Source organism: Miscanthus floridulus, chromosome 19, assembly GCF_019320115.1.
Source record: "Miscanthus floridulus cultivar M001 chromosome 19, ASM1932011v1, whole genome shotgun sequence".
Classification (NCBI taxonomy): Eukaryota; Viridiplantae; Streptophyta; class Magnoliopsida; order Poales; family Poaceae; genus Miscanthus; species Miscanthus floridulus.
The window spans coordinates 4,310,188-4,337,716 of NC_089598.1; the positions used below are offsets into that span (position 1 = coordinate 4,310,188).

General features: G+C 44.8%; 3 protein-coding genes across 3 annotated transcripts; 1 reads left to right on the plus strand and 2 right to left on the minus strand.

The window, feature by feature from the left end:
* Nucleotides 1-881: 881 nt before the first annotated feature.
* On the minus strand, nucleotides 882-2,102 carry LOC136525242 (FCS-Like Zinc finger 3-like). The gene is made up of 2 exons (XM_066518239.1): nucleotides 1,608-2,102; nucleotides 882-1,449 (listed from the first exon to the last, which is right to left on the minus strand). Exons 1-2 carry the CDS (start codon nucleotides 1,763-1,765, stop codon nucleotides 1,254-1,256), a joined length of 354 nt encoding a protein of 117 aa, XP_066374336.1. The 5' UTR covers nucleotides 1,766-2,102; the 3' UTR covers nucleotides 882-1,253.
* Nucleotides 2,103-13,719: 11,617 nt separating this feature from the next.
* On the minus strand, nucleotides 13,720-14,592 carry LOC136529581 (cytosolic calcium-binding protein 2-like). The gene is made up of 2 exons (XM_066522656.1): nucleotides 14,383-14,592; nucleotides 13,720-14,273 (listed from the first exon to the last, which is right to left on the minus strand). The coding sequence occupies exons 1-2, from the start codon at nucleotides 14,488-14,490 to the stop codon at nucleotides 13,929-13,931; spliced, it is 453 nt and encodes a 150-aa protein (XP_066378753.1). The 5' UTR covers nucleotides 14,491-14,592; the 3' UTR covers nucleotides 13,720-13,928.
* Nucleotides 14,593-21,190: 6,598 nt separating this feature from the next.
* On the plus strand, nucleotides 21,191-26,390 carry LOC136529479 (disease resistance protein Pik-2-like). The gene is made up of 2 exons (XM_066522553.1): nucleotides 21,191-24,603; nucleotides 26,190-26,390. The coding sequence occupies exon 1, from the start codon at nucleotides 23,328-23,330 to the stop codon at nucleotides 23,793-23,795; it is 468 nt and encodes a 155-aa protein (XP_066378650.1). The 5' UTR covers nucleotides 21,191-23,327; the 3' UTR covers nucleotides 23,796-24,603; nucleotides 26,190-26,390.
* The last annotated feature ends 1,139 nt before the right edge of the window (nucleotides 26,391-27,529 follow it).

Genomic DNA, 27,529 nt, shown 5'->3' on the forward strand with positions numbered 1-27,529 from the left:
TCTTCTACTAATTGAATAGACGATCCAATCGTCCAATGATAATAGACGATCAGCGTTTTCTCGGGGTCAGGCTGGCATAGTGCCTGGCCTAAAATCTGGACGTGCCTGGGCATCACTATAGGGTAGGGTGTCAACCCATGCACTACCTGATGTATCGGGCTAGGTCAGAACTAGCACTAAGATCATAGGGCAGAGCTTTGCTAGTGTTGGTCCTTTTAGGGTCAGGCCTCATATTGCCCATTAGGCCCAGCCCATCAGGCCATCTATAGGTCGGAGGAGAGTACAAGGATCTAGCCCACCAAGCCAATTTATCCATGTACTCCCTCCGTCCCCAAATGGGGGGAGTACCAAGGAAATGGAGTACGGCAGTAGCTAGGCATAGCGCTGCAGAACTCTACAGCGACTTTCTCTGCGGGACAGATTTTGAACTGTCTGACGACCTTCTTTGTGGGACAGAGGGACACTCAAAACAAGGGAAAGATGGGTAATGAGATGGGAGAGGAAGGATGCATGGAGGGCGTGAGCCACACGATCTTCTTTTGACGATGCCACCATCAATAGTCATGGTGGCGACGGCGGCCACACGAGGTCGACGTGAGAGTTAGAGTTGCATATGCAATATTGATTATGAAGACATATTTCGGTTTAGCAAAACTAATTTAATGTTATATATATATATATGTGTTGGTGTATTTTTCTATAAAATTTATAAAATAAGATAAATAAATTTGATTTAAGACCAAAAAATAGAACAACCTGGAACGAGCGAGTACGTGCATGGCTTGCTATTGGACTACCTAGCGATCAGTAATCGCTGAAACCGGAAAAAAAAAATTGGGTGCAGACCTGAAACCTGTCCATCTTACGTGACCATCCTTGCAGTTCATGCGTTGAGAAGCAAGAAACAGTACATGTACGTAGAGAAAAAGAGGTGGTTTATCTACTCTTGTCAACCTTTCTCAGGGAGATCTAGCTAGCTAGCTAGTCCGCTTTGCAAAACATCATGCCACAAGTCTAATCTCATAAACCTGTCCCCGATCCAACATGTACGTACACACACCATGCGCCATGCATATGCGTCTTCTCTGACGGACCGCTGCAGGTGGCCTGCACAAAACCAAAACCACCCAAGATGGCAAAAATATGTACACAGCTGACCCTGGGACGCGCCGCATCTTCGTTCCTCCATCAGCTCCGATCCAGCATGACTCGGCGACCGAGCTATAGCTAGCTCCGTCCCTGCCGCCACGCCGTCAGAAAAAACCCTCGCCCACAGCGATATTCCGGCTCCCAGTAGCGGCGGTGCACGCGGAGGCCGACGACGACGACGTTGACGCCGGCAAGGAGGTGGTGCGGCGCAGCAGGCGGTGGCGGCGCCTGGCGGTCTTGAGCGCGGCGTCCATGCCCCTCTGCTCCTGCCTGCAGTCGTCGCTGCAGAACGCGTCGCCCCTGCATGCATGCGGATCGGAATTGAAGCACGAGCACGAGCACGAGCTGATGGATCGACTGACCAAGACTAACATGCAGGCATGCATGATCCCGTGCGTGCAGGTGCAGAGACGACAGAGACGACGACGATCGAGCGCATCGATCATGCGTACACGTACTTGTACATGAAGATGTGGCGGTCCGAGGTGATGTCCCGCTTGCACAGGAAGCATGCGTCGAGGAAGTGGCGGTTGTCGCCGCACCCATCTCCGCCGGCGTTCCCCTCGCCGACGGCGAGGAAGAACCGGGACGCCACCTTCACGTACCTAGCCTCCATATCTACGTACGGTCCGTCCCAGCTGTGTGATAGATAGATAGACACACAGATACTCCCTTTGTTCAGCTACAGCCGCTGGGGCGGGGGTGCCGGAGCAGAAGGAGATGGTGTGGCTGCTTTATACGCGTCCTCCATGGGTTCCATGCATCAGCGGGCTGGCTGGTGGGTGTGCCGCGCCTCGCCATGCAACTTGCGCGTTCCGGCGGGCGTCGGCTGGCAGCCGTGGCTTTGGCACAATCTGACGGCCGCGTCTCCCACTGCTTTGTGACTTTGTTGCAATTGGGTTATCAGTTCGGCCAGACAAAGACAGCTGATGCCGTGCATGCACCGGGGACACATGTGCTGCACCGCTGCATGCATCCTCTACGGAACCCGCGGCGGCCTGCGCGTGCTATCGTGTCGGTCTCGCAAGTTGCAGGTTGCGCGTGCAGTGGATTACTGGTCAGTTCCTGCACATCACTCGAGTTCGACTACTCCAGAAGCACTGTAGCAAGCAACACTGACGCTGCAGCAAGCCGGCCGGTTCATCTCATACTAGTATCATTAGATTAATAGTAAAATTTATTTTCATAATAAATAAATATATTAGGGAATATAGGTGTTAATAATATTTTTTTATAAATCTAGTTAAACAGGATTGATCATCAGTAGGTCCAATATTTGGCAAAATCCGCCCCCAAGCGCCAAAGGTACAAGTACGACCCCACCAAATTGCGCAAGCAGTGAGAAATTTGTGAAGTCCGGTCAAATGAAACATTGAGCAAGGAGGCAGATATTTCTGAAGTCCCGCTAAATGCAACAACCTTATTCAGAGCAAGTTGCACATCATCATGTCGCACAAGTTGACGCCAAACAAGCACTGAACCCACGACAAACCAGGGGCCAAAAGGCCAAAGCCCGTCGTTCTCAATGATTTATACAGCCCGCGCAGGTTGCAGAAAGAAGACAAACCAGAGTCAATTTATTATTGTTGTACCGAGCAAGTTTTGCTCAGGAAAGCGAAAGCAAGTATAGGGATTCCATCCTAGACAGGGACTTGTTCTGATAGGGAGGCAGGAATCTTGTAAATTTGAAAAGCTATTGCTCCGTTGATATAGAACAAGGTAATGCTTCCCCTCTAGCTTCGGCCCATCGCGGCTCTGTCCTGCAGCCTAAGCCTCTCGCCTTCGCGGCACAGATAGTCATTGAATTTCTCCTGCCAACATGCATGTTAAACAACACATCAGAATAAAGTAAGTCTTGATTCCTTGAGAAGAACAATGCATATCAAGAATTATCTATTCTACAAGGCATCTACAGAGTAGCTTACTTCAGCTTGGACAAGTTGGTAGCCATGAGAAACAGTCCAAGGTACTAAATACTAACATACTGACTGACTTAGAATACCAACAACAATATAACAAAAAAAAAATCAAAGTAATAAACAAGTGGAGTGTGTAGCGAGCAACCTAACCTGTTACCCAAGTATTGGATGATCTCATGCATGACGCATCAAGAGATCTGCCAATTCGTATTTGTAGGGAGAAAACTCTAAAATTGGTTATTTAAATCTAAGTCAGTTTTATCCTGCCTATCAACTATCACAACCCCATTCCGCTGAATACAAATAACATCAAATTTCTTCAGCAAATAATGTACAGGGAACATTTAGAATAGTGATTAAGGATGCCTAATCTAGTATGCAGTTCATGATTTCTTAACCATAGTTCTGCACAAATTGGTGACCACTGCAATTGAGAACATGTTGATCAGCTGTTGTGCTACTACAGAAAAGCAAACCAAACCTTTTCCATTCAAAATAAAGACACTAGGGAAATTTGGAAGCCTAAAGAATATTACATACTACTAGTACCCCGTTTTGCCAAAATAATATCCATGCAAGGATTATTTCTACTATGCAGGTATTTATTCCCAGAAAATGAAGCTGGACGAATCAAAGTCCACTATTTAAACTGACAAGTGCATGGCTGCAAGCGTACAATGAAAGAATGGCACCAGAGTGTAAACTGACCAATATAGATGAACTGTAATGCATTAACATATCTATAATCATTATTGCCACTTATTTTTCAAACACTTCAGTATGTAGAGCATTGCCCAACACCAAAAGAATCACTGAACATGGTCAGATTGTAATCATCAACTGTACAAGCCACACTACAACCCAAAAAAAAGGATAAATCATGACAAAAAGGCTATATGTGTTAGAACAGGCACTCACATTCAAATCCACATTCCGCTGAATAACAATGACATACGTTTTTTCAGCAAAGAATGCATAAGTACCTAGCATAGCAGGGAACCCCATGCATTGCATTGATTCTGAGAGAAATTTCACATGAAGCCTGGCTATTGGGCATGGCTGCAGCTAAGGCACTAGAGGAGTTGTTGTCTAGGGCATCTGTATAGGCAGCTTCAGGTCATTTTTCTCTCTTCTGAATGTAACAGAAAACCAACCAGGAACGCCTTGTACTGGGAACTAATTTCTCTTTCTTAATAAGATGCACTGCTCCAGCATATTTGTGAGAAAAAGCATAACAGGGAACAAATAGATTGTAGTGAATTAGCCATTTAGTATGCCTAATCTAGTATGCAGTTCATGATTTCTAAATGCATCGTAGTTCTTCGCAAATTGGTGATCAGCTGTTAAGGCAAACTGAACCAGGAAGAGACTATTGAAATTTGGAAGCCTAAAAAACTATTATGTAATGAGCAGCCAGTTTGCCAAATCTCTATCTCTACTACTTAAAAATTACGCAAAATTCCTATCCTCGCTTCTCCCGTTCCGCTCGCCGGCCTAAATGCCATCTCCGCTAGGCTCCCAGACCCACTCCCACCCAACTGATTTATCCACGACTCCGCTACACATCCACCTGTGCTCCACACCCATGCCTCCGCTCCAAATACCGCCGACACCCGTGGCACCAAGCGCCACCCGCCTGTGTTCCATACCCCACGCCTCTGCTCCACAGCCCGCCGCCGCCCTTCGCTCCGATTTCCTCTTTACTACATCCGACCAATCTGCTCGTGTGCCATCCTCTTCTCTACCTCATCCTCCGCATCAATACCCACACAAGTTGCTGTGTTCCCCATTGTCGTACAGAGGCGTCCTGTACGTCATCCTGCGCTATCTCACCCATGCCATCCTCGCCGCCATCAAAGAGGATGCCATCACTCCTGTCAGCCTATAACTGTAACCTTTTGGAGAGACAATGAGATGATGATGATGATCTGAAGATCGATTAATCGGTAAATTCTGGCATGCCATTTTGTTTGCAAGCAAAGGAATCTGTTAAATGAAAGAAATGATGTATTGTACTATACTCGGGTTCATTTAATCAATTGTTTTAGCTTGTGGGATGACTTTCCGTGAGTAAAATTGATTCAGAAGAACCTACTTTTCCTGACTCTAGGAAAACCTTCTTCAGAATCTGATAAGTTAGCCAACATGAGTTTTGTGTAATTTGCAAGGAAAAGGGATGGCTACTTAGGTTACAGAATAATTTGCAACGCAAAGGAATGGCTGGTTTATTTGTCATGATTCCAACATGAGTTTTAAATAATTTCATGTACCTGGACAATAGCTCAGTAGCATGTAATGGTAATGTCACAGACATGTGCAGGGTTAATTTGGATTTCTAGAAGGACAAGTGTACTCATATCTCGTTTATTTAGTTTGTTCAAGCAAATTTAACCTTATCTGAAGTGTATATGCACTCTGTTCGAAATGCATATCTACAATTAACTCTTTATTTTCCAGTTTTTGCTGCTACATTTTGGTGTCAGAGAACTAAATAAGTTGTCAGCTGTGGAGTCAGCAAAAAAAGCATGGTACTGGGAAGCGGTAACAAATAAAATTGCATCAGCTAATGTCTTTGGAACTACAAACAAATTGTTCATCGGCACGAAATTAAGCGCCTTCTGTCTTATATAAGACATGATTGTTCATTGGCGGCAAATTAAATGCCTTCTGTCGTAACCAGTTGCTCTTGATAAGAAGAAACAAAAGCGCTCAAAACGAGACAAGACAAAAAAAACACTCAGAGCAGAGTGGGATATAGACTAGGAAAATTGCGTATAAGAAGGTCCTGAAACGATAATTAAGGTACTGGATGCTTATATACAAACTGTTGGTGCCTAATAATTTTTGTATTACCAGTAATGTTGTCATGAATCTAAAAAATATTTCTATTCACACAGGAAATTGCATCGTGCTGCTATTGGGCTCAGTGTTGTAATTATCCAATGGTCCATGTGTATTTTTACTTTTTAAAAAAATATATATATAAATGATCAATGCAGGTGCATCTATGGATATCAAAGATGACGTTGTTCATAGCAATGAGCCCGTAGCATGTAGCAATGCGCAGGCATTTAACTAGTAAGCACATGAGGATTTTTTCTACTCTGCAGCTATTTACTTCCAGAAAATGAAATTAGAGGTACTGAAATCCATTAACTAATCAAACAAGTGCATGGCTGCAGGCATACAGTGAAAGAAACACCTGAGTTTAAAATGATCAATATAGGTGAATAGCAATTTGTAATATATGCATAGTCACTCTTGGTACTTATTTTTCAAATGCTTCATTGCATAGAGCATCGCCCAACCTACCACCAAATCACAAAACAAAAATCAGAGTGCAACCCAATCATCAGCATCAACTGTACGAGCCACACCATAATCTAATCCTGCACACTGAAATCCTTAAAATTATCCGGTGTCTTATTAGGCTGTCAAATCCCCTATTGGCTACCCAGTAACAAAAAATCCACTACAGTTTTGACCTGACCCGCATGGCTGTGGCAACCCAAAATTACATAGCATCTGGCTGAAATCAAGGCTTGCTAGTCCTTGATAGACCTAAGCTAACCATAGAAATATGCCCAAATCTAGGGTTCGTAATGATCGCGGGCGGCAGGCCAATCCCCCACGGATGCATCAACCAGATCCACGCTTCATACCACTAATCTACTGACGGAGCAGCCGAAACAAATAAACACCGTGCACGGACGGCACAGACGCGGATACGGAATCGGGCAAGTACGCGCTCCAGGGAGGGGATCAAGGGTAGTACCTTGCCGCCGAAAAGGAAGATCCCGGCGAGGCCCGCGGTGGCGACGCCGCCCCAGATGACGACCGTCGACGAGAGCAGCGACCAGTTGCGGTAGATCATCTTCGTCCTCCTCGGGTTCCTCTCTCTCCCGTCCCTTGGGACTCGCTAGTTGCTGCGGCGCGTGCGTGGAGGTGCGGCGGCCCTCCTAGATGGAGCTGGACGGATGGACGGAGAAGAGACACAGGTGAACCAAGGAAAAGGGCCCCCTTTTTTTTTTGAGAAACAGGAAAAGGGTATTTTCTTCAGCAAAAAAAAGGCCCTTATGGCCCTGTAGTTGTAGCGGGCGGCTGCTGCTAGGCAGTATGGTATGGCCCAAAGTTATGCATGGCCCAAATGGGTGCACCCTTATTTGCTTCGCCAAGACTAGCGTCTGGACGTCCGATCCTATGCCTGTATCCAGACGTGGCTCTCGTTCGACGCAACATCCACGTCCCTCACATAGGCTGCACAAACAAAACATGAGAGCACTCGCCCGCCGCGCCCACGTCACCAAGCGCCTACGCCCCTGCTCCAAAACCGCGACGTACGTAGCCCCTCTGCTCAGCGCCCATCCCGCTTCGGACGCAGCGTCTGTTCGTACGGAGCTCGATCGCTTGCGCTTGACGCACGTAGCTCCCTCGTCCCATGCCCATCACCCATCCCTCATTCATATGGATGCTCTGCTGGCTCTACGATGCAACAGATGGTGCGACGAGGAGAGATGCAACACTCGGTCTACTTTTGAAACATCCAAATATAATAGTTGCAACGTACGTCTAAAGGTAGTTGAAATACTTGAAACATGCTTATGAAACACTTGAAAAACACACCCTAAAACGCACTTGAAAACCATTGCAACCTACAAGGAACATTTGAATAAAACACATGCAATATATGTGTAAAACACATGCAACATCCAAATTGTAACACCCCGGTGTTACGATCCTTTTTAGCGCCGCGATTTAGGCCTCAGTAAAGTTTTCGAAATGAGTTTTTCGGATTTTTATTTAAAACGTATTCGACGCGATACGCGAATCCAGTGTGACTTAGTTCGCGGACTCAAGTAAACGCTCAAGTTGAATCACGCCGGGCGTAGAAATAATTAGGAATGTCGAACGACAATTCGAGCCAATCGATAGCAAACGGTTCGTTCTATTAGATTAAGCATGAAAAGCAACGTTTATAAATAAAATAAAACCCATTCATAAATAGAACGATATACATACATACATATATATATATATATATATATATATATATATATATATATATATATATATATATATATATATATAGCTTTTGAATCAATTTAAATGCGAGTTTGCGGAAATTTTACTATGCCTAGACGTTACAATTTGTGTAAAGCAGTAAACCGTTATATATATATACGTGTGTGTATATATATATATATAGTAACTCTTAATCAAAGAACATGTAACTGTGCTAGTTGACCTGCTGCTTACCTTTCTTTTCTCCGCTGCGTCTCTGTCTTGTCTGACTGCCTCTGTTCCTCGTGTTCACCACCCAGTGCATTTAATCTGGAGCACCGCCCAGCTGAAGCTGTAGGCACCGCTGGCTTGGCTTCGCTCTCCTCTGTGAAACGTGAAGCAAATCAGGAGCGAGCCCCACAGTTCCTGTTTATGTCTGTGTCCTGATTTTTCTCGTGCATGTCTCCGTCTGTCTCCTGCTCGCAATGTTTCCCTCTCTCGCTCCCTTCCTTTTTCTACTGATTTTCGGCCATCGTCGCTCGGCCACAGCGCAAGCGCTGCCTTCTCCCCTTTTCTGCTTGCTGCTCATCGACACGCCGAGCCACAGTGCCCTCTCCTTCCCTTGCTCTGCTCGCCGTGGTCGCCGCTGTCCCGCGCCACCGCCCGCAGGTGCCGGCTTTCCCCTGCGCGAGCGCACGCGGTCGTCCGCTGCTCCTTCCATGCGCGCGTGCACGCTTTTCCCGCGGCCGTGCCGGTGCTCTGCCCGTGCGCGCCCGAGCCACTTTCGCCGGTCTCGCCTCGTCCCGCCGACGCTGGCCGTCCCCGCGAGTGAGCGTGCCCACGCTCCTCGGGTCCGCGTTGGGGCCTGCTGCTCCGGCCGTGGCCGTCATGTGCGCGCGCGTGCGTGAGTTCCTTGGCCGCACGTGGCTCTCTGTTCCTTCCCTTTCTCGCTGCCCTACGCCCTGCTGCTCCTCGCCACCGCAGCTCACCATGCCGCGCTCCCTCCTCTGGCTGCGCCGCCCCCCACCACCACAGCGGCCGCGTCTCTTGGCCAGCAGTTTCCCCCGAGACGCCCCCGCTTTTCCTTCCCGCTCTTCCCCTTGCTCAAGGCCGAAGCTCCACGGTTCCTCGGCGTCCATGCCACAGCGCCCTTCCCCAGCTCGCCCATCCGAGCAACCCGCGCAGCCTGCTGTGGCCGCCGTCGCCGGTTTCCCTTGCTTGTGCGCGTGAAGCCACCACCGCGCTGGAACCAGTCCTCCCTGCGCCGCCGTCCGCTCACGCCCTCGATCCCGTGCCAACCCCGCTGTTCCGCCGCGCTGCCCTTCGCCTCCACCGTAGGGCCGTCCAGCCATAGCATCCCACCGCCATCCTAGCTCTGCAGCCGCAGCGCGTCATCCTGTCCGCGCCGACCACGCTGCTCCACGGTCGCCATGGCTACGCCCATCACCGTCCGGCCACAGCACCCCGCTACTGCCCCGCGCGTCCGCTCCGCAACGTCACCATCTCGCTCGTGCGCATGCACCTCAGCCGCGCGTGAGCACGCCTTGGCCGCCGGTGCTGTGGTGCTTGCTACGCCGTGGCCACGACCGTCGGCCGCACGCCTGGATGCTTGCTTCTATGGCCAGTGATTGGTCTTTAGTGCTTACTCTACGTTGGCGGATGAAGGCAGGGGTAAGAATCCAAGGAAATAGTTTATACGGGGGTGTTTTTGCGAAATACATGACCCATTTGAACAGTATTATGGACCTAGGGTCGAATCGAGATAAGCATAGGGGTCGTTTCGCTTATATGCCATCGTCACCGTGCCCTAACCGCGTTGGGCCGGCTTGCTGGGCCGGCCTGCCGCTGTCTGGGCTGCGACTGGCGCTTGGGCCATGTGCTGTGGGCCTAGGCGACCAGCGTGGTTAGCGTCGTTGTCGGGCCGCTCTGTGTGCGCCCACCTGGGCCACTGCCCCGCTCCCCGCTGCTGGGCCGCCAGCGCGCTCCGCCCAGCTGGGCTGCCCGGTCGGTTGGCCGCACCTCGTTGGGCCTTGTGCGGCTGTGGGTGGTTTTCCTTTTTCTACTGAGCTTGCTATTTTACCTAATATGGCTGAAGTTTGTAAATCCGTAATAAATCAAATAAAAATCCAAAAATTGTGAAACCAGTTTTGTTAGTCTCCTAAAATCATGATCTACCTGTTAGTATAGTTGGTTCACATAGTGTGATATTATTCCTGGAAGCTATATAATTATTTTAAAACGCTTAATATTGTTAAAAGATGAACTTGTAGGAATTTTCCGGATAAATCGGTAATAGTGTTGACTCTAAAAATTTGACAGTAAACTACTAATATTATTATCTACTCACTGTAATTTTTGTAGCTCAATAACGTCTTATTCGACAACATGTATGTAGCCTAAGTACGGTCGTCGTTAGAACTAGCTCGTTCACTTGAGAGACATAGAGCGTAGTTATACGAGTCACGATTGCAGTCAGTTGATCATACCCTTGCAATTCATTACATTGCATATCATGATAGGGACATCGATGGATCACAGAGTCATCGGGAGTTGCTGGAGAAATGGTGCTTTTGGAGATCATGTCGCTATGATGGAAAGCTAACTTCTGATTATATTTTACCTAGGCAAGCCCCGGTGCATAACTCCTACTTTTCTGCAGTTTAAATTATATTGTACATTAAGTTGCAAGGAGTTGAATGAAACCACTTGCATATATATCTTTATACGTTGAGTCTTACTAGTATGATAGGATCGTGTAGATTGCTGTGCTACAGGACTCCGGTAGAAGTCGAGTGATTGCCTGTCACTCGCGAGATATAGGAAATATGTTACTATATGATTATCACTTGGAATATATAAAATGGTGGAAAGAAAAATGGTGACCGGGTAGGGATATGGTTTGGGTATTGGTGGGTGTAAGAAGTTGTGTCACCGTGGAGGCGGGTCATAGCTTGGTTACACCGTTTTTCCCTGTCTGGTCGGTTAAAGACCGATCGTTGCATATGACTCTAGGCAGGTCACAGACTTTTTATCCTGAGCATATACTTGTGTATGGGTGCTTGGAAGACTTGTTGCTCTCTTGTCACGGATCCGGCTCTTTCCGGACCGACTGTTAGGGTTTTATTTTGGTGGAGGGGGTCCTTGCACCGCGCTGAGTCCGAGACTCAGGGGCGGGGGCTTGGAGTCCCAGTTTGGACGGGGACCTGGACACCTGGGATAGGAGAGTAATGGGTTGGTCCTGCTTGTGCCCGGGGTACAAGCGGGGCGTGTGTTTTCGGGGTACCCAGCTGGGGGCATTGATTCGCGAATCGCCGGGCGATCCGGTACGGGTTGTCTACGGTTTAGCATCGTAGTAAGAACTGAAAGATGAAAGATGGAAGATGGACGAAGGAAATCTGATTGCTTACCACCTGTTTGAAAGTAGCACAGGTGCTTGCATAGAATGGTTAGTTAATGAACCAATGCGGCTATTAGTAAAAATCGAACATAAGGACGCACACTTAGTAATGCTTCCTGCAAATACAATGAACCCATAAGCCAGATAGCCTTGCATATCCTTGGAGTCTTTTCTTTCCTTCTGTCGGGTAAGTCTTGCTGAGTACAATTGAGTACTCAGGGTTTTATTTCCCCTGTTGCAGGCGACAGGTGGATGCCAAAGCTGACCTTTGTGTGTGGATTTCTTTTAGTGGGCTCAGAGAGGATTTCCTTTACACTACGATCGTAGTTGCTATTTATAACTCTCACCAAATGCTTTTATAAATAAAAGTTTCATAATCTATTGTCGTAGTGTATATATCAATACTTCATTATGTCATTAATAGATGTTTATTTCCACTGTACCTCTATTCACATGTTTAAATTCCATTGTTCAATTAAATTATTCATAACTCTGATAATATGATTTCATTCTACGGTTATAATAATAAATATTATACTCTAATATTGTATTAAAAGTGATGTAAGAAATGGTTAAATGTTGTAAGCTTTATTCTCTCATTTATAATCCTGACGGTAAAAATGTGGATTTTCGGGTTCTCTCCTGGGGTGTGCCCGACAGAACCGAGTAATTTAGTGTTCTCCTTTAGGTGTTTAGTGTCTAATGGAAGACAAGCACTCCTGGGAGGCATTAGATTAGGCGGTTCTGCCACACAAATAAACACAATTGCAACATGCGTGAAAACAAAGATAAAACATACATCTAAAACATCTAAAACACTCGAAACATACTATTGCAACATGCCTCTGAAAATAATTGCAACATATGCAATATGTGCAACATCCCTGATCTACTTTTGCAATATCTATTAGATTCAACTGCAACATACCTCTGAAACGTCTGAAACAATTGAAACATACAATTGCACCATAGAGCGGAGAGAGAGCCTGGCGTAGGGAGTGCCATGGCGGCCGAATCTACAGGCATTGGGGGCTCCCGATGACAGAGCAGGGCTGTTACCGGGGTCGTGCCCGTCCTCGCACCGGAGTTGAGGCTGGGGGTGGCCAGCCGAAGAAGAGGAAGGGGGTCGCCGGGGGTGGCCACGTGGATCAGAGCTCGTGCTCGCGCCGAGGCCGCTGCCGCACAGGAGCAGAAGGAGGGAGAGGGATGCAGCGGGGCGCACGGCTCGTGCAACATGCATGGGGGTGGGACGGGGGCGCGGCTCGGCAGAGGAGCGTTGCGGCATGGCTGTGGTGGGTGCGGAGATGCCGCGGTGGGGGAAGGGGCGCGGGAGGAACGAGCGGGTGCAGAAATGAGCGGACAGATGCGTCCGTCCGTCCAAACGTCTAGTATGTATCATTATCGTATTTGCTTGGGCTTGCACATGGCAGTAAGTACGCCGCTGGCTGCGCACGGATGGGAAAAGGATAGGATTTCGTGTAGCTGGGCTGCCATGGAAGGCTGCTAGCTGTTGGGCTTATGGTTATGCGTGTTGGGCTTGTCCTAAATTTGTTTTTTTTAATATCAAACATGGGACTTTTTCGGCTAAATATGGGCTCCCTAAAGATAGGTGGGATGGATCCTCTTCCGTTTTTGAAAGCAAATCCTAAGTGGGATGGACCCTCTTCCATTTTTTAAAGTAAATCCTCTGCAGTACTGCAGAGGGACCATGGCCCATTGCCAGCCACTGCAGTCCCCTTGCACTACTGCAAAGAGGACTCATCTCCTGTTTATTTGTCCCGGTCCTGGCCACCCTCATCTTGGCCCCCGTCCTATTTTTTTGGAATTACAGAAATAATGGGCGGGTGAAATATGCAAACAGGTTTTGTTCCGCTTTCTTACTCTATTTACAAGCACCAAGCCTAGGGATGATGTATGCCTGCATTAGGTGGAATCATGTCATGGTTGTTAAAATCTCGATTCTGCTATCAGAGGTTACTTCTCGACATGAACAAAGTTAGAGAGTTTAATTCTACTATGCTAGTTGACAAAATCTATGTTTATATTACTATTATTATGTCTAAGATTAGTGATTCTAATTTATATAAAGATCTCCGATTTGACTTATAATCTAACCTTGAGTAGAACCAAACTAGCTATGAATTGTTCATTCTAATGTGCATTCAAAGACATCGCATTGAGAAGTAGGGTAGATATCATTAGCATAATAGGAATGCTGGGTTGATGAATAATAATCCATGGCAAAAGATTAGTAAGGAGACGGCGTTCAATAAGCCCAAGAATATTGTTTTATCAGAACCCCGTGGAGGAAAAATGGGAGACATCAAAGGTTTGTTACATGGTGGCTGAGTTTCTCTCCCGACCTATACATGTATGCCAACTCTAGAGAATTCAAGTGGTCCCTTGCTCACACCACTAATAATCAGGCATCAGCCAATTAACATGCATGCATGGACAGTTGATCAGCTTTGTGTTGGCTTCTTCTCGTTCTCCTTCTCCTCCTTCTCCTCCTCCTCAGCGTCCTTCTTCACCTCCATCGTGGGCTCAGCCGTCACCTCACCGGTGGAGATCTTTTCCTCTGCAGGGGCTGATGGCTTCTCCTCCTCGACGACGGTCTTCACCATGGCTTCTTCTTCCTCCTCCTCCTTGTTCTCGGGCTCGACGACGACCGCCTCCTCCAGAGTGCTCACCTCATCAGCCTGCTGCTCGGGCTCGGCGGTGGCTGGCGGCTTTTGTTCCGCCACCGTTACCGGCTCCTCCTCCTTGTCCTCCTCCACCACCTTCTCAACTACCTGTTCAGCCGCAACCTGTGCATGGATGGCACACACATTATTAAGATTTAATCCACATCAAGAGAAAACAAAAATGTATATATAACTAGTTCATGCATGATCGAATGTGTTGTCATCACATCACCTCAGTGGGGACGGTAGTGGTCTCGAGTGCAACCTTGGGTGTGGAGATGTTGGCCTCAGCTGGGGCCTGCCCCTCAAGCGTCTTGGGCTTGGTTGCGCAGGCACCCATGGTTGCTGTGGCGGTTGCGGCGGCTGGGTTATTGGCCGGTGGAGGAGGCGATCGAGGAGGTGTTTGAATGTGTGGAGGTAGCTTGGCAATGGGGGAGATGGTCTGCATTTATAAGAGGATATGTAGAGTGGTTAAATTTAGACGAAGATGTTAGCAATGGTTTGGAGGGGTTACAGGAACCAACCATGCAGATTTGGCAAATAATGCATGCATGCACAACCTAGTTCCATATATAGAACACCAAAGATATATGCGGTTCCCTGTCTTTCCATTTGTTGATGCATGTGAAGAAGAATACGGAGAGCGACATATACACGTATCCAAAAAATCATATCCATAGCGGGTGTCACAGCATCCTTTAGAGATAGTATAATAAGTCATCTCAGCTTGGCTAATAGTCAAGACAACTTGGCAAAGTCTTATAGGCGGAGGAGAAAGAATGGGATGGTCGATGCATGAGGCAGGCCTGCGGACGACAATCGAGGGAAAGAGAGAGTATACAAATGAGTTATTTTCATAATTTGTGAAGAGCCTTGCTTATTGTATGAATTGTCTATAAGAATAGTTAGCTATTAGACAAGTTTATTGGGCTTGCTCTTATCTGTTGCGTCTATTTCGCATTAAGATCCATGCGCGAGTTGCTTCAACTATTTTTTTGGTAGTTGACTGCCTAGCATACCTCACAGCTCCATAGGGCCTCGTCTTCTCCTCCTGCATGTGGCAGAATAATTGTGGGACCCACTCTCATGGGCAATAGGTGCTCATGCTATCGAGGTTTCATTGCTAATCATTGGAGGAGAGGCTCTCGTTCAGAGGCGGAGCTATATTCAACTTAGTGGCCACGGCCGCACCCACAAAAAAATATAGAAAAATAGCAATAAAACATAAATTTTCACCATATATGCACCTACATTGCAAATCATTGCACCAACAAAGACAAATGCACCATCCTCGGATTTGCTCTAACTCCGCCGCTGCTCTCATTGCCACAAGAAGGATCAATAGACAGCAGCAATGACCACATGTGAATCATACATGCATTACTGCCTGTTACCATTTACTTAGGCCATTTAATCAATGCTAATTTACAAACATGTTTTTACTCCTGTCATATAGTACGAATGCTACTGGGAGGCGAGGAGGAAAGGGGAAGGGGAAAGAGCTGAGGGCCATGAGATGACAACAATGACCCGATCTAAATCATGTATGTATTGTTGCCCATTACCATTGAATTTGCTTATATAATCATCGCTAATTTTACTAACATGGTTTTTTTCTTTTTTTAGAGCACCTCTAGTGTATCATGAAATCGAACCATGGGAGTGAAAAAACGAACCATGCACATTGTAGCCATCGAACAGTCACTACCGGAGATCGGCTCTTTGCCGAGTGCCAGGTGGTTTGCCGAGTGTTCTTTTTCGGGCACTCGGCAAAGCCGCCTTTGCCGAGTGTTTTTTTTTACACTCGGCAAAGAGGTTCTTTGCCGAGTGTTTTTTTTAACACTCGGCAAAGAGGCTCTTTGCCGAGTGTTTTTTTTGACACTCGGCAAAGAGCTTCTTTGCCGAGTGTTATTTTTTTTGACACTCGGCAAAGAAAATTTCAAAGCATATTTTGAAGCAGTAAATTAATTCAAATGAAAAAGTTTTCAACTACAAAGTTGTATAACTCATCAAGATGTACAATGTTTGTTTTGGTCTTTTCTTCATATGACAAAGTGAAAGTAAATTTGTTCACAAATCTAACATATCTCTCTTGTAGTTTATGAAACTACAAGAGAGATATATAAGATTTGTGAACAATGTTAGAACGACCATGTCGGATGAACAGATGACCAAACAACCAAAATAAACTTTGTAGATCTCGAAAAGTTATGAAACTTTGTAATTGACAACTTTTTGATTTCAAATCATCTTGTCATGCAAAACTGCGTTTGAATTTCAAAATTTTAAAATTCAAATTTTGTAAACGACCTCGGATGGAAAAACTTCCTAAACTAAAAGTGTAGATCTCGAAAAGTTATGAAACTTTGTAGTTTACAACTTTTTTATTTGAATTCGTTTAGGGCCTCAAACATGTAATTTACACTTGACAAAAAAAACTTCTTTGCCGAGTGTTTTTTTTAACACTCGGCAAAGAGGCTCTTTGCCGAGTGTTTTTTTTTACACTCGGCAAAGAAAATTTCAAAGCATATTTTGAAACAGTAAATTAATTCAAATGAAAAAGTTTTCAACTACAAAGTTGTATAACTCATCAAGATGTACAATGTTTGTTTTGGTCTTTTCTTCATATGACAAAGTGAAAGTAAATTTGTTCACAAATCTAACATATCTCTCTTGTAGTTTACGAAACTACAAGAGAGATATATAAGATTTGTGAACAATGTTAGAACGACCATGTCGGATGAACAGATGACCAAACAACCAAAATAAACTCTGTAGATATCGAAAAGTTATGAAACATTGTAGTTGGCAACTTTTTGATTTGAAAACATCTTGTCATGCAAAACTGCATTTGAATTTCAAAATTTTAAAATTCGAACTTTTCAAACGACCTCGGATGAAAAACAACCAAAATAAACTTTGTAGATCTCGAAAAGTTATGAAACATTGTAGTTGACAACTTTTTGATTTGAAAACATCTTGTCATGCAAAACTGCGTTTGAATTTCAAAATTTTAAAATTCAAATTTTGTAAACGACCTCGGATGGAAAAACTTTCTAAACTAAAAGTGTAGATCTCGAAAAGTTATGAAACTTTGTAGTTTACAACTTTTTTATTTGAATTCGTTTAGGGCCTCAAACATGCAATTTACACTCGGTTTAGTATAATATATTAGGAACTAAAACGGAATCCAGACACAAGTGATAGTGTGGTGTAGTGGTAGAGGAGGTCCGTGCACAGCGGGAGGTCTCGGGTTCGAATCGCGTCGGCCGCGTAGCCATGAAATTCACGCGAAAAATGTCGGAGATGGGTGGGCGCTGGCCGGTGGGGGCCTCCATCGACAAAAAAAAAATTGGGTAAAAATTCCCATTTTTTCAGGTTTTTTTTCGGTTTCAACTTTGCCGAGTGTCGGCACTCGGCAAAGACGCCTTTGCCGACGGGTTATTTGCCGAGTGTTCTTTGCCGAGTATAAATTGGGCTTTGCCGAGTGCCCCTGGCACTCGGCAAAGCCACTGATTCCTGTAGTGAGTATGTGTCAGACTTAGAATCGCATAGCTACTGCAGCATGAGGATGTGCTCAACAGCATCCCAACCAAGCTAAAACAGACATGTAGAGAGAGAAACGACTTTTTAATCTTATTATTGGTTCTTCTAATGGAAAGCATGACATTCTATTCCTGAAAGCATGGCATGTCTATTCCTCTAATTCTGTTTCCCCATTCCCATAAATTATTGGGTCCTCATATTTATCGAGACAGGACTATTTTTAGCAACTCCTTTTGTTGTTTTATTAATTGGATTGCCAACAAATGATAAAGCTACAAAGAAAGAATTTTTTTTAGATTGCATAAATTCAGAATATATTATGGGCATATCTTTTTTTCTTATATGTACCCTGATTGTTGGGTTCTGGGCATTGGTCCAATTATTATTTTATTTGCCTTGTGCAATATATCAGTTTGCCAAGTAGATTTTCCTATAGAAAAACTGTACTGATATTTTAGTGTATGCTGATTTCCGAGGGTTACCCTTTTTTAGTTTGTATATTTGGTATCCTGGATTTATCGATGCAATCTGTTTACTGTATTTCTTTGGCCTTGTATGGAATTCTGGGCATGCATGTATGTCATGTATTTTGAGATAAGGTTTCTTTCGCACTTCACCATGCACCTCTGCCATCTGTGCCTCTCCCTTCCTAAGTATTTCTTTTAGCGTTAAGTGTTTCCTGGCTGCAATATTATTGGCCAGTCCTGTTTCCTGGCTGCCATGCATGGTTTTTGTCCGCTTTCTTGTCCTCTACATCAAAGAATGTGTCCGGTTTGAAAGCAAACATTTGAAAAACTGTATAATCTTTTTTTTAATCTGAAAATCTTGTCTGAAAATTGTTCAGGTTTGGTGTTAGAGATGATTTCTCTGTTGGCATCACTATATCTTGTTTCTTTTCTGGATAGTTTCGATGAAAATTTCTATGCTTAGTAACGAAAACATAATATCCTTTTACAAACCGGAAACTGGGTACAAATTTGCATTAATTTTAGTAGTTTCAAAAAATTAGTTTCAGGGTTGCAACATGAGAAGCTACAGAGTTTCTGAGTTTCACAGTACTTTAGCAACATGAGTAGCTCACTAGCTCCCTAATGTAAAAGAATTACCAGCTAATCACTGCATTTTCAATCATTTTACCTTTTAATATATTTGTTGGCATGACATAAAAGGGTTTGTCCGGTGGTCGGCCAAGGCCAAGCATCTGAAATTTCTGAACTTGAATCTTCATTGGATTGTTAGGTGTTTATGAACCAGTGTGCTAATATAATGTGTGTTTCGTTCTGTTCTGCTGTTGTAAAAGACGAATGCCAAGAAGGTTATTTTAAGTGGGAAGAACGGCTGCAGAGTCATTTAAATTCTGTGTGCTCACGTCTAATGTGAAGCAAACCTTCTCACTTTTCAATTTATTTTTCTGTTCCCCTACCTGTTTGCCTCAGAGAACCATCTAGCGTTGACATGTAGTCTGCTACTGTAGTAAATATCCAATCCCGAATAGCAAGCCTCAACCTTCTAACTGTTTAGTACAGAGCCTACTGCTAATTGCAGAAAACATAACCTGGAAGCAATGAACTGTAGCAATTGAAAAATAGCACAAGAACATACTGCTACTCGGTGAAAGCTCTAAACCAGAAAATCATTACTCGGAGCTGGAAAAAGTACACAGCCTACTAGAAGGAAATGCGTAGGATGCGACCAATCTTCATTTTACCACTTCTTCCTTGCAACAGCACTTTCAACTTTGCTCCCTATGAGCAATTCCCGGTTAACTTGCACTTGGAACCACCACATAATTTTAGACACAATGCTTATTTTCTGATAGATCGAGTGTTTCAAATTCAAACTGGTTTCAAACTTCCTTTCTTTCTACCAAGTTGGTTGTGATTTTCAAAAGCCAACTTGGTTTCAAAAGGAAGGAAGAAAATCACAACAAACTACTGACGAAGCTCTTATAATTGTGACTTCGGTTTCTTTATTCTCTGTGGTTAGGATTTTATTGATACGCGTCCTCTCTCTTGTAGGTGCTCAATAGCAGATTGCTGAAGGCTAAGATAGGAGCACTAAAGACTAAGATAGGAATACTAAACGGGACATCAGGAAAGAGCTCAAAACCCATGCAAAAGTGGAGAGAAAATAACAACAGCTTGCAGTCACTGATGTACTGAAAAACGCAGATGTTGTGCTGACAAGTGACAACAGACTGGTGTGCCTTGGAAAAAGCTAAACAGGATTACATTTGATTCAATGAAGCTGCTCAGGTACTTGAGCTGGCATGCCGGATAGCCTTGTTGAAAGTAAGTATAAGATTGCACAATTCAAAGTTTGTGATGAGCTAAGGGTGTAATTTGAATCTGTTGACAACATCACAAATATTGGCCATTGGGTAAATTATGACATCTATGAAGTTATTTATAACATAAATTCACTTAAAGGCATCCCTCTACTGGTATTTGTTTCGATGTGAGCCCCGTGATAGGTAATGCCATTAGTTAAGTGATTGCCTTTGTGTTTAGTATGAGTCAGATGTGCAATACTATAGTTGTAAATGTAAGAGTTTGTTTATATGACGTGAAGCTTGTAAATATGCGAACACAAGGTTGATATGTGCCCTTGCGGTTCGGTTGTGATGAGTGATTGTCAACGTGACTTGTGTCTTGGGTTGAGTCGGTGAACTAACCATGGCGTGAGTTGGGGTTGTGCAATATGTCTCTTGGCTTGTGGTGCGCAGGTGTGGAGCTCGGAGGCTGTGGTCGATGGCAAGGTGAAGATCAAGTAGAGACGTGCCGTGCCGATGGACTAGGAGCGGTTTAGGACAGATGTGAGGCTTGGACCGAGGGACCAGGAGGCCGGGTGACCAGCCACGGTGGCTGAAACTTGGAGACATCGACAAGCGCAAGAGTACATGAGTGATGAAGATGGCGTCGACCAAGTCAAGAAGGAGGACAATGGCGTCGTGGCACTTGGCGGAGGCTGGACATGCATCTACATGGGAGATGTAGATGGCGTCGGTCAAGTCAACAAGGAGGAGAATGCATCAAACTTGGGGGAGGTAGGACACGCGTCGACATCGGAGGGGTTTGGTTGTTTCGTCCTCAAAACCATCGGAGAGGTTTGGTGGTTTCATCCTCAAAACCATCGGATGACGGTTTTCTGGTTTGGGCCTCAAGACCAGGCGTGGACAGTTTAGTGGTTTGGGCCTCAAAGCCATCGGTGGCGGTTTTGACTGGTTTGGACCTCAAAACCGGGGAGTGGCAGATTGGCGGACACGTGGTGGTATCGCGAAGCTTGTGTTGAGGCGAATCGAAGTCGAGAAGGCGTCGGGTCCGTTGGATCGACGAAGAAAAACTTGAACAGATTTACCCCTAGCGGGTATTTAGGATAAGTACTTCATGTGAGGATGTTTTTGTTTTTTGAGAGGCGCCTATATATATGTGAAGGGATTGGTTGGACAGTTATCCTTTGGGGTCACTCTCATTTGTGTGGTGTTGAGAGGAGGCTAGGGTTAGAGAGATAAGTGGCTCTTATTCTTGAGCTTTTTGACATCTTATCTTTGATTTGATTAGGAGTGGCTTGTAATCCGACATCTTGATCTAATCCGAGGATCAAATTCGTTCACCGCTGGTTCTCCTCCCCCAATTATGAGATTTTCCTTTTTGTGTGATTTTCAGAGCTATTTTTGGAGATTTTTTGTTTGGTCGATTCTAGACCAATTTGAGTCGTTCTTTTTGCGTTGATTCGTGTTATGACTTTAGTTGAAGCTATCCTAAGAGTTAATTTGGTTGAGTTGACTCGAGCACGAAGAAATCGACGATTTTCGTTTTGGGAACTTTTTTTTTTGTGCTCTTGACTCAATCAAAAATTTCTCGAAGATAGGGTTCAAATCGGGCGATGATTTCTTGGAAATAGCTTCCCTACTCCGTGGTGATTCTCTTTGCAAATTTTGGGAATGTATCATGGAGTTTTGGATCGGATTTAGTTGATTTTTGTGATCGTTTCTCTCCCTGTTCGTTGCTCTGTTCGTAGGCTGCTGTCACCGCACCTTCCGGTGTTCACCGCCTCGGTGCCAAGCGGTGCACCGTCACAGTGTCCGGTGCCCTGCCCTTGCTCTTTCTGGTTTGCGCCCTGGGCACCGCAAGCACCAGTGCTCACTTGGGGACATCTGTCTGTCCAGTACGTGCTTTTCGTGATTGGTTCTTATTTTGTCGAGTGATTTCTTTGCAACAGTGAAGTACTACTTCAAGCAATTGTTAGCTCATCTTTGGAGCATTAAATTACTTCATTTTGCTTTGAGGTATTCACGGTTGTATGACTTGGAGAGAAGACTTCGGAGATGCAACAGTACGTTCACGTTGAGCTTGACTCGAGTCGAGTCCCCGTTGCATCTACGGTACCACTAGTATATTTTTTTGTTTGTTTGTTTGTTTCATGAACCCGATCGAGACGCTTCACATGCGTTGTGTGAACTGAAGAATCCCCGTCGGTCGTTCTGGTCAATCTAGCTACTGCAGTAACTCCGCATGCGTGGTGTTATCGATGTTGCTTTAGGCTGTGTTTGGATCAAAGGAATTTTTTAGAAAAAGTGGAGGAAACAAAACAGAGAAAAGGAAGATGAGAGGAACGTTTGGAACAAAGGAAAACTTCAATTCCTTTCCTCCGTTGTACCATCTTTAAACTTTCACACGAAAAGAAACATCTATCCAGACCTCTGGTTTTCTCTTCCTGTGTGGAAGTCCAAGGCAGCTGCGTACTACAATTCCTATGTTATAAATTCTTGTGTTTCAAATAGCCTAAATTTTCTGTCCCTATGCTTTGAAATCCCGTAGTTTTTCATTTTTTATCATATCTTATTTCTATATTTTTTTTTCTATTTTTATGTTTTGGATTTCTTCGTTCCAAACAGACGCTGGGTGGCCGCATCCCTCCCAGTAACGTGAGTGCTCTCGATCGGTTCAAAAGATTATTAATCTATCTACTAGACTGGATGTGCACGTTGTTTTCTTTCGAGGACTAGCTTGCAACAATCCAAAAAATTTTGGGTTTAACAATGGCTCAATTTGCTATTCTAATAGCTAGTAGATCCGTTGAATAATTGAGCTGGCACATTCAAATTTTTGGAGAGTATACTGCTGGGTGTATTGATTTCTTTTCGAGATCTGCGAAAAGCCTGCGTGGTAAGTACAGTACGTATTAACAATGTTTTAGTTTAGGCCGGGTTTAGTTCCCAAATATTTAGGAATTTGGCTACTGTAGCACTTTCGTTTTTATTTGGTAATTAGTATTCAATCATGGACTAATTAGGCTTAAAACGTTCGTCTCGCGATTTTCAACCAAACTGTGCAATTAGTTTTTTTTCGTCTACATTTAATGCTCCATGCACATAGCGTAAGATTCGATGTGATGGATACTGTAGCATTTTTTGGGAAAACTTTTTGGAACTAAACAAGACGTTAGTTTTCTATTCTGCGGCTGCTGGGCAATCTCATTCACATGAATCACATCTATAACCCCATGTCCAGCCAGGTGCAGTGCAGAGTCCATTGCAGTCTTGCAGAGCATTATTAGCCATTACCACCACAAAACACAACTGGGCCGGCCGGAGAGTGGAACCGATCGAGAGAGCAACGCAACGCAACCATGTCGTCGTTTGCTCTTGGTCTTACCAAGACGGCGGTGCAGGGGACGCTGAGCTTGGTCAAGTCGACGGCGGAGGAGGAGAAGAAGCTGAGGGAGAAGGTACAGAACGACCTGGTGTTCATCTCCGGCGAGCTCGAGATGATGCAGTCCTTTCTCCGCGCCGCCAACAACAACAGCAACAACAATGACCAAGTGGCGTTGACCAGGGTGAGGCAGCTCCGCAACCTGGCCTTCGACGTCGAGGACTGCGTCGAGTACGTCGTCCACCTTGACCTCGACGACGGCAAGTCCTCGCGCTGGGGGTGGCTGCGACGTTTGTGGTACACGGTGAACTGCCGTGCGCCACCACTGCCCCTGGATGTGGCGGTGGCCGACATCAAGCAGCTCAAGGCCAGGGTGGAGGACGTGAGTCAGAGAAACATTCGCTACAACAACCTCATCCTCCACGGCTCCAACAACAATAATTAAGCAGCAGCAGCCTGCAGTCACTGTTGCCATGCCTCCGGTAGAGCAGCCGCCGGATGCCACCACCTACCCATCGGCGGCGGCGTTCGACATCCTACGCGATGCGTGGGAGGCCACTGGGATGTGGCACAGCGACAGCCGGCGGTATAGCCTCCAAGAGTTGGTCGTCCCTAAAAATGATGGTGACCATGATCTCCAGGTTATCTCCATTTGGGGAAGCAATATAGGAGAAGGAAGTGGTGGTGATCCTGGGACGGCCTCCGTCTTTAGGAGGGTCTATCGTGACCCAAGAACCTGTGAAAAATTCAAAATCCATCCGTGCCTAGGTGAAGCTGACGCATCCCTTCAACCACGATGAGTTTGTCAAGAGCTTGCTGGCTCAATTCTCCATGAGATGAGCAGCGGCTCTCACCAAGCAGAGGTTACGGAAGAAGACAGCCCCATGAAAGCTAAGCTCATGCAGCGAATGAGAGAGCAAAGGTATCTCGTTGTCTTGGAAGATGTATTCACGTCGGAAGAGTAGAATTTACCTGCCGGACTATAAGCAGCCTGTTTGGCCGGGCTGAAACGATCGTATATGATCGTGGATTATTACCAGTGGCTGGTTTGGTGTGAGCGAAAAATACTGTTCTGACTGAAAATTTACGATCGTTTACGACCCAGCGAACCGGCCCAAGAATGGTAGTCGGATAGTCCTGTGGACGCCACAATTAAGGATTGCCCTTCCGTGCATAGGGGCGCCATGCAAAGTATTGGAGCTTCGACAGTTCCTGGTGATAACCAATTTCTATGCGCCTTCTACAAAACCAAGGTAATTTATGCCACAAATTCTGAAGCAATATATACTCCATTTTTATTACATGTCTAATTAGCTTTATCTTAAGTCAAATATTTATATCTTTTTATTCTGCACATGTATTGGTGAGGACAAGACAAATAATCACATCTACAAACCCTATGCCTACTGCCATCTTGCATTTATATGATGGCCCTTTCTGTTCGCTTGAACTACTTCAGTGGTAGTTTTTAGCGAACGAACAATGTTTTTCTCTCACAACAAATCACCGTAAGTATCAGCATAAGCTAATTTTCAGAGGCCCTATTCGTTTTGCTAAAAATTGGCACTATACCTAGAGTTGAGGAGCTAACAAGCTAGTAGCTAGAATTATTATATTTTACAACATTTAAATACTAGAATAGTAGTATTCTTTCCTAGGCGAATGTACCCATATACTTTGACCATTAATTCAAGTTTGGATCTGGGTTATGACGAGTTGTCTACTGTCCTCATCCTAATTTGTTCAGGCTTCAATAGGTGGATGTAGATCTAGTCATGTAGGCACATGTATGTGCCAATTCTTTCAAAAGGGAAATCTGGATCTCTTAACTCCCTAAATACTTGCTATTATATTCTCTATTCCAATAAGCACACAATGTTTTTCGCCATTAGCACGGTCTCCAATACACAATTTTGACCATAGTATTATTTTTTACATTTCCATTTGACAAAATTGTATTGTTGATGAAAATATATTCCCTGTTGCCGGTCTTAATATATGAGTTTCACCTAGTTAATTTATTTTTTTCATTGGTCAAAGCAAGTTTTGATATGTATGAAATGTCAAGTTTCTATAGGCATGTACAAATATTCATCGATTTTCTAATAAACTTGCTAACATTAGTTGTCTGTGTGATGATAATAGATGATTTGGGGGTCATTATGTACTGCAGATTAGCAACATATATATTGTCTCTATGTGAATTATTCGCGTTGGACTGTTAGTTGCTAAAAGTATTTATAGCCTCAGACCATTTGTCGGTATCATTCATCGGTATTTATAGCCTCTAAAAACTTGCCAGTCAGCATAGCTCTATACCAACACCAATTTCAGCGACTTCAAGGAAGTGTCAGCATAGATCTATACCGACCGAGTCGCTATATCGACCTATACCCACCGATGGTACGTTGTTATTCTAGGGCTGTGGTGTAGTGGATAGTGAATTGGTAATTCCTAGAGATGGATTGGTACGAGTGACTGGGCCAGACGCCCCTAAAAACCACCTGCAGCAATCCTTAAGGCTTCGTTCGGTTACCTGAGAATAATTTCCAGCCACACAGTTCCTTCATTAATTTACATAGCGTGGGAATGATTCCTGGCCATTTCAGGCCGGGAACGGGCTAACCGAACGCCCCCTAAAGGAAATACTCCATATAGGAAATTTGGTTTTCCGCTTAGACCCCGTTCAGTTATTAGAGAATGGCTCCTTGGAAAAAATCTAACTAGATCGGGTAGCTTAATTTGAATAAACAAGTGGATCAAGTAGATCTGGAATACTTCCTGGCCCTGGATTATGCTAACCGAACGAGCCCTTATTGGGCTGTGATGCCCTGTGCAGGTGTGTTTTGGCAGCCTGATCGGGATGGGCCTGCAGGCCGGCCGGCCGGGCGGGGGAGGCCCTCCTGCCTGATCGGGATGCGCCTTGCCTGATAAGTGATGGGCCTTTGCGGCATTTTGGGAGGCCCGCCTGCCTGCTTGCTTTCCTTCTCCAAATCTTCCAATCTGCCGAGGCTCGAGAGAGAGAGAGAGAGAGACGATTCTTCCGCGTATGACATGGGCTGCACGTCTACAGCAGATTGATTTTCCTTTGGGCCGGTTTTAACGTTTTCTGCTGGTTCAATAAGAAAGCATTGCAATACGAAAGTAATTTGGACGTGTTGCTATGTCATGGTTGCCATATATGATTTCATGAATTAATATATGCAAGTTGTGCCATAATAAAAATTATGCATGTCAAATTTTTGGCATGCATGCTATTAAAAACGGGACTTGCTAAAATTCAGGTGCCTAAAATTTTAGCTTTTTTCAGGCGACGGTTATTGCATACATTTTATGCTAAAATTATAGTTTTTGTTGTTTGCAATTTATGTAGATATAATCTTCGTTTTTTGTTCTGGGAATAAAAACCTCGTTAGACAAAACCATAAATCTGACAAAATTCAATCTTCCTTGGCACAAAGACAATTTACAATTATTTTTATTGTAAGACAAGGACAAGAATTTAATATTTTATAACATAAAAACAATTAACAAATCATCACAAACTTTACAACAGGTAATCCGTACCGGCCGGCCGCCTAGTACGTACATACGTAGCTGTTTGTTCTCATACACATGCCGTCGTTTCCTTATCCGAACTTGTGGGTGCGTGTGCCGTGCATGCAGACCTGTGATCCGGAATACGCTTGCTGCGTCGCTGGGGACGGACGGACGGTGGCGCATGCATGGAGCACGTGTGAAACCGTCGCCTGAATCCCAATCGTTTTCTCAGGCACCTGAAGCGTAGGAATCGTGATTAAAAATTTGCCAAATTTTATTAAGGCCCTGTTCGGCTTACCCCATATTTAGTTTGTTCGGCTTCTTTTTTCAGCCGAAACATTATTTTTCTTTCACAACAATTCAACCGGAACAGTGTTTTTCAGCCAGTTTCAGTCAAGTTTCAGACTAGCGAACGGGGCCTAAATTCGAGTCAAATTTGAAATGCATGTAAATTGGGTCAATTTTTTGTTGTCAAAATAATGTCTATATGATTCCTAAACAGAGGAAAATCAGAAAGAACTACATGAACAAAGTAGCAATTAATTTCATAAATGAATTGACACCATGACGGGAGACTGGAGAGCAGTGCCTGCCATCCCAAATGTCAGAGTCGTGGCGCGTAACGCGCTCCTACCGTCC

Bases quoted from the DNA above. Each gene is read 5' to 3' on its own strand.
- LOC136529581 (XM_066522656.1), bottom strand. From the start codon at position 14,490: ATGGGTGCCTGCGCAACCAAGCCCAAGACGCTTGAGGGGCAGGCCCCA. The intron at 14,274-14,382 runs GTGATGTGATGA...ATCCATGCACAG, and splicing joins CCACTACCGTCCCCACTGAG to GTTGCGGCTGAACAGGTAGT.
- LOC136529479 (XM_066522553.1), top strand. From the start codon at position 23,328: ATGTCGTCGTTTGCTCTTGGTCTTACCAAGACGGCGGTGCAGGGGACG.
- LOC136525242 (XM_066518239.1), bottom strand. From the start codon at position 1,765: ATGGAGGCTAGGTACGTGAAGGTGGCGTCCCGGTTCTTCCTCGCCGTC. The intron at 1,450-1,607 runs GTACGTGTACGC...GCATGCATGCAG, and splicing joins CGCCACATCTTCATGTACAA to GGGCGACGCGTTCTGCAGCG.